Genomic DNA, 9,440 nt, shown 5'->3' with positions numbered 1-9,440 from the left:
CAGAAGCAGGAGAATCAAACACAGATGTCAGTGACTATCTCCCTGCATGTATTTTACCTACGTAAACAATAATAAGCCCATGTAATGTTGCCTAAAGGGGATCATACAACATGTGTTCTAAAACCTGCTCTTTTTGATTGCTCACAGTAGGCAGTGAACATATTTTCATACCAGTAAATAAAATCCTAGACACAGTTCTTAATGTCTGCATAGGATGCGGTTGGAGGTGTGTGTGATCTTTGATGTACTTGATTTGTGGACATCTAGATGGTTTCCAGTTTCGCACTGTGCTGAAATGCTCTCGTTCATTCCTTTGCACGTCACAGGATGTCCTCTGAGGAAATGCTGAGATGCGTGATTGCTTTATTGTCTCCTCCGTGTTTGATCATTTATCCTGGAACTTTAATAGAGGTCAATATTCATCTTAGGAGCTCAGAGTTTTTTTAAAAAAAGCTATCTTCCCATCCTTTTTGGAAACCAGGACACTTTCCCACCTTCAGTTTTCTGGCACTTCATTCTCTGTCGTTTCCTCTCAGGCCATGATTACATCTGCACACGCCTCCAGGTCCCTGAGATGCATTTATCTGGGCTGCAGTTGTTCGTGGCGTGGCGCCTTCTTATCTCTTATTTCGGGTTTCCATTTCTGCCTTAAGCCCTTTATTCCAGCATTGGAAGTAACATGGCCTGTGCTCTGCCCTGCCTGCCTTCCTTTGTGAGTGAAGGTTACACCACACACCCCAAGCCCCGAGCAGACTCCTTCTTGGTCTCCTTACCGAGACTCTGTCTTTGCCCATTTCCCCAGCTCCCAGTCACTGGGGCTTGGTGCATTGCTAACACTCTTTTTACACATCCTACCAATCTTCCAGATTCTTCCGCATATTTGTTTGTGATGCCAGCCTCCAGTGGAGGGAGGTGGAAGGGTGGGGGGCTCCCAGCTGACAGGTATCCCGGAGCTGGCTCCCCGGGGTCTGCTCCCCTGCACTGAGTGGGGTCCTGGAGACGGAGGTGGGCAGGGAGCGTGTGATCGCAGCCCCAGCCCTTTGCCGGGTGTCACTCCACTCACAGACGGACTCAGCCTGCCAGAGGCCAGGGCTGAGGACTCACGCCCAGCGCTTCTGCTCGCAGGGCTCTGCCACCTGCCATCGCTGGGGAGGGAGGGGGCCCGCTGGGCATCCTTGCCATGACATCCTGCACACCTGTGCCCACTGTAGTACCCCCTGCCCACCTCACCCAGCCAAGTGATGGGGCTTTTTCAATAGAGACAATCACAGCACTAAAGTGGGGGACACACACCCCTGTCCACTGAAGTCCTAGCAGCGACTTCCAATAACTGTACACCCCTCTTATGCCCCACATCCCAGTTCCAGATCCCACTCTTTATCATCACCCCCCAGCCTGACACCCCCACCCTACATCACCCCCTTCTCCTCCCCCTCCCCCTCCCTCCCTCACCATCACCCAGCCTGGTGTCCAGGCCCCCAGGCCCTCCTGAGAAGGGGATGAGAGGCGATGTGAACACACAGGAGGGCTAAGGGAGGGAGCTGGGGCGCCCCATCAGCTCTGAGCTCTGTGAGGAGAGTGGGGACAACGTTGGGTAGCTGACCTCTGACTCTGGAACTGACCCACCCAGGCGCTCACCAGATGCTTATCCTTGGGCTTGTGTTAGCTAAGTGGTTTTGAGAGGTGTAGAGGACATGATGTCAGTTTCCGTTCAGCACATAGGTGTTCAACAAATGGTGCCTTAAGCTAGATGGGAACCAACATCCTCCTACCATTCCGCCCGTCAGGCACCCAACAGCCACCACCACAGACGTTTGTCACATGGATTGAGGTCTCAGGTTCCAGGCAGATGAAAGAGTGAATGGACCATTCTTTCCTTCACTGGGGGTCAGGGGGCTATTGCAGGGGACCCTGGGGAAACAGGGACATCAGGCCCCTTCCTAGTCTCCTTCTCCCTCCAGCTCCTCCTCTGGTCTGCCCTGAGTGCCTGGCAGAGTCACAGAGCTAGAAGGGCCTTAGAGGTCACCGAGTCTAAGCCTGGCCTGGGTTAGGGTCACCAAGTCTAACCCTAACCCTAACCCTAATCCTAATGCCCAGCAGTGGGTACTCCTGCCCTCAAACCACTCTCCCTTACACCAGGACAGCCCTTCAGAGAGCCGGAGGGAGGGTGACCCCTCAAACCTGCCCTTCTGAAGGTCAGACACTGCGTTTCTTCGGGCTTTTTCCTTCTTGTGATTTGCCTCCATTTCATCTGTAAAACGGGGACATCAATAGTGCCTGCCTCCCAGAATTGTTTGTGAAAATTAAAGAGTTACTCTATGTCCAGCACTTGGAATAGTGTCTGGCACACAGTAAATGCTCAGTAAAGGTTAGTTACTAATATTATTACTGTATTGAGCCCACCTTCTTGTGGAAGTACTCACGGTTCTTCTAAAGTCCTTCTGACAGTCAGGACCCAGAACGGTGACAGGTCATATCAAGCCCCCTGGACCACTGCAGAGTTCAGGGCACTGCTGTAAAGTCTGTACAGCCCAGCACTGCCATTTACTGCGTGTGTGACGATGAGCAAGTTATATAAATAACCTCTTTGCGCCTCAGTTTCCTCTGTTCTACAACATAGGGATAATAACAGCACCTACCATGTAGTAACACACTTACAAAAGTACCTGGCACATAGTAGGTGCACAACAGATATGAGCTATATTTATTTGGGTACTAGGCTTTGAATAAGATAGTCTCACTTCCTCTTTCCTTTCCCCTCTCTTTTTTCTTTAGCAGCCACATTATTCTAGGGCATTAACTTAAGCTTGTGGCCCAAATTCCCCCACTTCCCATCTTTTTTATTTGAAGAGTTCTGGATCACAGAGCCACTCTTTCTTTCTTCTGCCTCCTCTACTACAGACAAATTTCTTCTACCATCGGAACCAGCTACATGGGGCACCATACAAAACAAACTTAGTGGGTCCAAGCTTTGAGGGGCAGGCAGGGCAGTGCCATGGAGAGAGAGACCTGGGTATGAATCCTTCCTCGACCATTTATTATCTGTGTGATGCAGGGTGAGTCACTTAAGCCTTCTAACCGTGTTTCCCCATCTGTACAGTGGGATTTACAATCATCCCCTCAAGGCTGCAGTGAGGATTAAAAGTTAAGTTCCAATAATACAATGCCCTTTCTTACCCCAAAGTTATGGATAAAGGCCAAACATATAGCTTGGGTAAAGATCTTCCCATGCAGGTATTTTAACGTGCCTCCTCTCACTCCCCTCCTTCCCCCAACAGGGTTCCCAGGAGACCTGAGGCTCCATAATGCTGTTTCAGATCAAACCTTCTTCCAAGTTCACCTGAACTGGAGGAACTGGAGGCCGGGCCCTTCCCAGTCCTGAATCTCAGATCCGGAGCCTTTCAGACAAATAGGAAACCACTGCTCCTGTTCGGTAGTGAAGCCACTGAGGCTAATGCCTCACCCAACATTGCACAGCTGGACATCGGGGAAGAGGGGACACTCCTCTGGGCTCCTTGTGGAAAGGCCTCCACCTGACTCTGTCCTCGAGGTTCTTGGCCTTCTGGGGGCATCTGAGACACAATGGGTGCTGTCACCCAGGGCACAGAGCAATCCCTGTCCTTGCCGAGGAGCCCCACCCTTTCCGTGTCCTCCGGGGCTTCCTGCTCTGCCCATTCCGGCAAGCCCTTGGCCTGGCCCCTTACCTTTAGGGGAACTGCTCTCCTCCCCACCCCCCATAGCTGTGGCCTAGGGATGCACAAGGCCTTTCACATGAACGCCTCCTCGAAGCAGAGTTGGAACCGTGTTCTGAGAAGTTCGGGAGAGTGGCAGGTGCCTGAGAGAAGGACTGGCATGAAGCTGGTGGTGGGAAAGCCAAGCATCTTGGAGGGGAGACCCAGCCTCTCTCTCCCTGGCTGGAAACGCATGCAAGGCGAGGAAGGCCACTGGCATAGCCACCATTTAGAAAAGGCTCAGAAGCCACAGGGAAATGTAAGGGGCCTCAGCCTGGTGGCAATATGGTCTCTGCAAAGCAGATGCCCAGCAGAGTTCTCAGCATTTCTTTGGTGATGGAGGGGCAGGAGAGGCGGGGCTGTCCCCTTGAAGAGGGAGGCCAGGGGGCTGCAGAGGCTGAGGTCTAGACCAGGGTAGAGTCCCTGCCTGGGAGCGAGGCGGTGCCCCTCCCTTCCTCAGCCAGCCTCTGCAGAACATGCCTGCAAAGTGCTTTGAAATGGTCATTAGAGCTCTCCCCAAGGAAGGCGATCAGTGCTGTTATCTGCACTTCTAAACGGCAGGGGAGGGTTCTAATGGCTGACACACCCAGGGAACAAGTAGGGCAGCAGGTCAAGGAGAGGCCAGGAGCGCTAAGCAGATAAACTCCAATCATGGAGACTCACCGAGGGCCCTGGAGCAGGAGCCAGGAAGCCTTGGCATTTGTGTGGGCTCTGCCAGGAGCTCCCTGCATGTCTTCAGGTCACTCCAACCATCTGTACAATGGGAGAGGTTTGGGCCAGAACGTTCTCACTCTGACAGTTTACCCTTTCCTCTAGAGCAGGGGTGGGGAACGTCTGGCCCTGCCAAGGCATTAGGGGTGAGTTAATTAACTGTTTGACCAATTATAGCAGGCTAAGTTTTAAGTTGATCATGTTGTATGGCCCAAGAACGATGTCATAAATATCCACATGGCCCTTGGCAGAAAGAAGGTTCCCCACCCCTGTGTTAGAGAACCCGAGGCGTTTCTTTCTCTGGGGCTGGGGCATGCTGAGGAGCTGCAGCTCTGGCCAGGGGTGGGGCGGGGGCGTGCGATGGTGAGGGCTCCTAGCTCAGGGTGGAGTTCGGGTCCGCCTCCACAGTGTTAGGAAGAACACGTCTTTGGGAAGGTGTTGAAGCCTCTGGAGGAAAGTGGGCAGCTCTCTGGGGGCAGCCGGCTAATGGCCGACCTTGGCCAGGCTGTCCCTGTGCATCCCCTTCACTTCACAGGTAGGAAACGGGGCCAGAAAGGGGGAGGGGTGTGTCCACTCAGAGCTGGCAGGGCTGTTACAGGGATTAAATGAGTGATTCTGAAGTGCTCAGACATCCTAGGTACCCCTGCGCTATGTGTCTGTTAAACGAAAATAATGGAGTGTCTGGCCTAAAACTCCAGGCAAACTCTGAAAGGTTGGCCTTTCAGATTTAGAAAAAAACCTGATTGAACCTTGAACCCAGGAGCGCTTTCTAACTTGCCCCAGGACACCTGGAGCGCTGGGCCCGCCTGTCTGCTCTGGGGATCTGGGCTGGGACTTCGCATGTCTTACCAGCTCGCTGGTGTCAGTGCTGCTGGGCCAGACCCCTCTTTGAACATGGACCCTGAGGAATGAATTGCTAAGGGTGTAATTTCTGGCATCGGTAAGGGAAAAATTGGGGGACAACGGGTTCCTTTATCCGTCCCCAGGTATATGGGTCTCCCCAGGGCTGACGATTAGCTGCTCTGCAGCAGCACAGCTTTGGGGCATGCGTCAATTCCTGCTGGCTGCACCTGGGCCCCTCTGTGACTCTACTAGGCATCACCTCAGTCTGGCTTTAACCGGAAGGGCAGCCCCTCCTCTTCTCGGGTGGGCAGGTTTGACACCCAGGCTTCAGGGCCTGTGCGGTGAGAATGAATCAAACACCAACCAGGCAGGTGAAACCAATGCATTCTTTATTGCAGACTGAAGCTAAGGGCTCACACTGTGCTCTGATCTGGGGCTTCTCCGCTGCCCAGCTTTCCCAGAGAGGCCAGGGCACGCTCTCCAAGCAGAGTAGGATGCAGCTTCCAGAAACAGCCCCTCTGAAAGGCCTGAGATGAGGACCTGGGGAAGGAGCAGCTTGGCATTCGGGGTGAACCAGAAAGGGAGGCCAGAGGGCCGGGCAGATCCAACCCTTACTTCCTGGGGACTCCAGGTCACTCCCTTCATGGGAGGGCCACACAGACTGAAAAGATCTAAGAGGCCCCGGGTGGGAGTGAAGGGCTGCTTTAGGGAGGGGGATGGGCACAGACTTGGTGTTGGGGGAAAGTTGAGAAATTCCACTTTTCACTCCCAGGCCATCCCCAGGCCATGCTTCTTAAACAGTAAAGTGCTTGTAGGAATCCCTGGGCATCTGGAGTGCGGGCTCTGATCCCAGAGGTCCGGGATTGGGCCTGGGATCCTTGTCTCTAGGTGCTGATGCAGACCACACTGAGGTGCAGGCTCTGGCCATACACTGCCTTTTGCATATCAGGCAAATGCACCCCTTCTTCAACAAGGAGAAACCCCACTCCAGGACACGGTGAGTGGGGCCCGGCCAGGCTGGGCTAGACTGCAGCCCTCACTTGTCCCCGGCTGAACTCGTAGCCCTGGAGATCTTATCTGGCCTCCTTGCCCTGAAAACCCTTTTTCAAGAGTTGACCCACCAGGCCTGGGAGATGAGCAGAGTGAACAGGCATCTCCTGGGACGCTGAGTCCTCGAGTGCTTGGTGACAGGCCTACAATCTCCCAACCTGTCAGCTTCTTGCCAAGAGACAGGAGGCCTGGGCAGGGCAGCCTCCGGGCTGGGGAAGGGGAAGGGGATGAGGAAGGGAATGGGAACATTCTGAGAAAGGGTCAGTGCTCTGAGTGTGGCAGGGTGGCCACTGGCCCACGGAAGTAGGATTTGGGTGGCCTGGTTTGCCCCAAGTCCTGGGGACTCAGGCATCTCCCACAGACTCCGACAAAAGCCCAGACCAGGTGGGCTCTGATCTGCTTGCCCCACAGATGAGAAGGTGGGAGGTAGATACCTGCCGGATCAAGAGGTCAGGGGTTCTCCACACCACAGGTATTGTCGCAGGAAGCCAGAGCCCAGGCCTCACCTGGGGGAGCCACCGGTTGTCCCTGTGTACCGGTCCTGTCCCCGTGTGAGCACTGAAAGCCCCGAGCAAACATGGATGGCAGGTCAGCCTATTGCCTGGCCAGGCTCCAGGTCCAGAGCCTAGAAATGACGAGGTTATCAGGGCTTTGAGTGGTGACCGGGGGCTGGCTGGCTACAATCCAATGGTCCATAGTGCCGCCTGCCTCCAGGTGAACCAATGACAAGGCAGCCAATGGCTTTCTTTCTCTCTGGGACACTCTCCGTGGCTCAAGGGGTGGTGCCAGGCACAGCTGGTCACTCCAGCAATTTCTTAATCATGTGGAAGGATGGAGACAACTTGATCTGCTCCCCAGTTCCCCTGCCTGATGGCCATGGGGCTCCTATGTAAACATCGTCAGCCCTGCTGCAGCGTCCGCACTCTCTCCGCAGCTTTCCCACAACTTCCGGTTCAGGCTCCTGCCGATCCAGGGATCCACAGGGCTCAGGATGGGGCACGGAGAAGGGTGGGTTCTCAGGAAGCAATAAATAAATGCAGGTTGTCTTCTGTTCGTCTCAGGGCAGCGACTGGCTCTCAGCACTAGAAGCAAGGCCTCAACCCACAGGGGCCCAGGAAATGCTCAGCGATGCTCAGCTGCGAGCTCAGAAGATACCGAGGATTCGAAGACTTGGAGGCGTGTGTTCCCCAAAAGGCCTCCAAGGAGCCCAAGGAGGCAGAGACCCACTGCCACTAGCCCTTTCCGAAATTATAAGTCTGAGAGAGGGTGGGGGCCTGCCCAAGTTTGCACAGAGGCTATGAATGCCTAGAGTCCTGGCTCTAGCCCCCACCTCGCCTCCGCCTCTGGGCATTCCAGGACCCTCTACAGCTCTAAGCTATCTATCCTGAACCGCTGCACCCCCTCCCACGCGCTGTTGGGCCCACCCATCCCCAGCCCTCCAAGCTTGGGCTCCCTCCCCTCAGGGTGCCAGGCCAAGTGGCTTCTGTCCCTTCTGGGTGGGCATGAGGAGGGAGGCCTAAGGCGGGGGGGCCCGCGTGCCCTCTGGAGACATGAGCATGTCAAACTTGATGAGTGGCGGGGCGATGACGCGCACCTCGGCGTTCAGCGGGTTGAAGCGGAGGTTGATGCTGCGCAAGGCAGGCATGGCGGCTAGCTTCTCCACGGGCACATCTGTTGGGGAGAGAGGGATAGATTAGGGGGCCGGGGCCAAGAAAGATGATGGAACAGGAAGACGCTGACACGCGGTGGGATCAGCTCTCCATCACCCACCGCACATGGGCTCGGCTCCTGGCGCCCAGCCCTGCATGAGGGGCCATCAGGGCCCCCCAGGGCACCACACCCACATGCAGAAAAGCATCCTAAAAATAAAGTTGAACATCGGACTTCCATTTATCTCAGCAATTCCACTCCTGGGTAGAACTGAGAGAACTGCAAACAGGTCCTCAAATACGCAGTCACAAATGTACACAGCAGCACTATTCACAGTAGCCAAGTGTCCCCAACAGATGAATGGAGAAACAAATGTGGAGACACTCTTTAGGAGCACGCAGATATCCTGCTCCTCACCCACATTCAGCACCCACTGCCCCTAGAGTCAACATCCACGGCGGATTCTTGCCTGCCCTGCTCTGCATGTTGGTTACAAAATTGTGATTTTCCAACTCCAGCAGCCCCTCAGCATGACTCTAGGCAAGGGCCTTCCCTTCTCTCCCATCTACCCATTTATTACCAAGATGGACACCTGTTTCTTACAATTCATTATTGCATTTAATTATCTTGGTGCTCAAATTGTTCCAGATTTACTGGTAGCCAGTAGGAGCCGATCGCAACTTTAACACTCTTTCTGCTCATTTAAGATCACTGTCTGAGAAAGAAGACCTCCCTTACAATTGGGAAAGTAAGAAGAAAAGCTCCTAGCCCTGGCTGGTTTGGCTCAGTGGATAGAGCGTCGGCCTGCGGACTGAAGGGTCCTGGGCTTGATTCCGTTCAAGGGCACATGCCCAAGTTGTGGGCTCGATCCCTAGTAGGGGGTGTGCAGGAGGCAGCCGATCAATAATTCTCTCTCATTATTGATGTTTGTATTTCTCTCTCCCTTCTTCTCTGAAATCAATAAAAATATATTTTTAAAAAATTATCTCTCTCTAAAAAAAAGAATAGCTCCCAAATAACCACCAGGTGGGAATGAGTTAGGGAGGGCCCTGCCAGAGAAACCGGATTTGGGGAAATAAAATGAGTTGAAGGCGAGGTCACTGAACCTGAGCGAGTGCCTGCAGCTCCCCACTGGTGATCCAAGCTGCCGCCCACCCGGCAGGACTGCAGGCTCCCGAGTACACGGTGCTGGAGCGCAGGCCAGCTCCTCTCCACTCACACCAGGTTCTTGGGCATAAATGGCTCCTTTGGGAACTAGCCCACTTACTATGGCTCTGCTCCACTGCCTGTGACTTACTGATAAAGCTCCTTCTGAAGATGCAGGTGAGCAGGCTGTGCTGCAGGACAGCCAGGAGAGGGGATTTGTGGGCCCTGGGCCCAGGGGTCAGTGGAAAGAGGAACCCTGGAGGAGGGAGGTAAATCCACATGTGGCAGGACAGTAAGACGCTAGGAAAA

At 54.2% G+C, this 9,440-nt stretch overlaps 1 protein-coding gene across 4 annotated transcripts in view; it reads right to left on the bottom strand.

Moving 5' to 3' along the window:
* Positions 1-5,690: 5,690 nt before the first annotated feature.
* The window catches only part of LRRC20 (leucine rich repeat containing 20), a 53,742-nt gene continuing 49,992 nt past the window's right edge, over positions 5,691-9,440 (bottom strand). For all 4 annotated transcript variants that reach the window (XM_079793376.1, XM_079793378.1, XM_079793375.1 and 1 more), the window contains one exon: positions 5,691-8,006. In XM_079793376.1, the coding sequence (XP_079649502.1) occupies positions 7,852-8,006 (155 nt within the window). In that variant the 3' untranslated portion in view covers positions 5,691-7,851. The remainder of the gene's footprint in view (positions 8,007-9,440) is intronic.

The sequence above is a fragment of the Cnephaeus nilssonii genome (assembly GCF_951640355.1).
Source record: "Cnephaeus nilssonii genome assembly, chromosome: 16".
Lineage (NCBI taxonomy): Eukaryota > Metazoa > Chordata > Mammalia > Chiroptera > Vespertilionidae > Cnephaeus > Cnephaeus nilssonii.
Note: the sequence above shows the minus strand (reverse complement) of the source record. Positions and strands in the feature narration are given on the sequence as shown.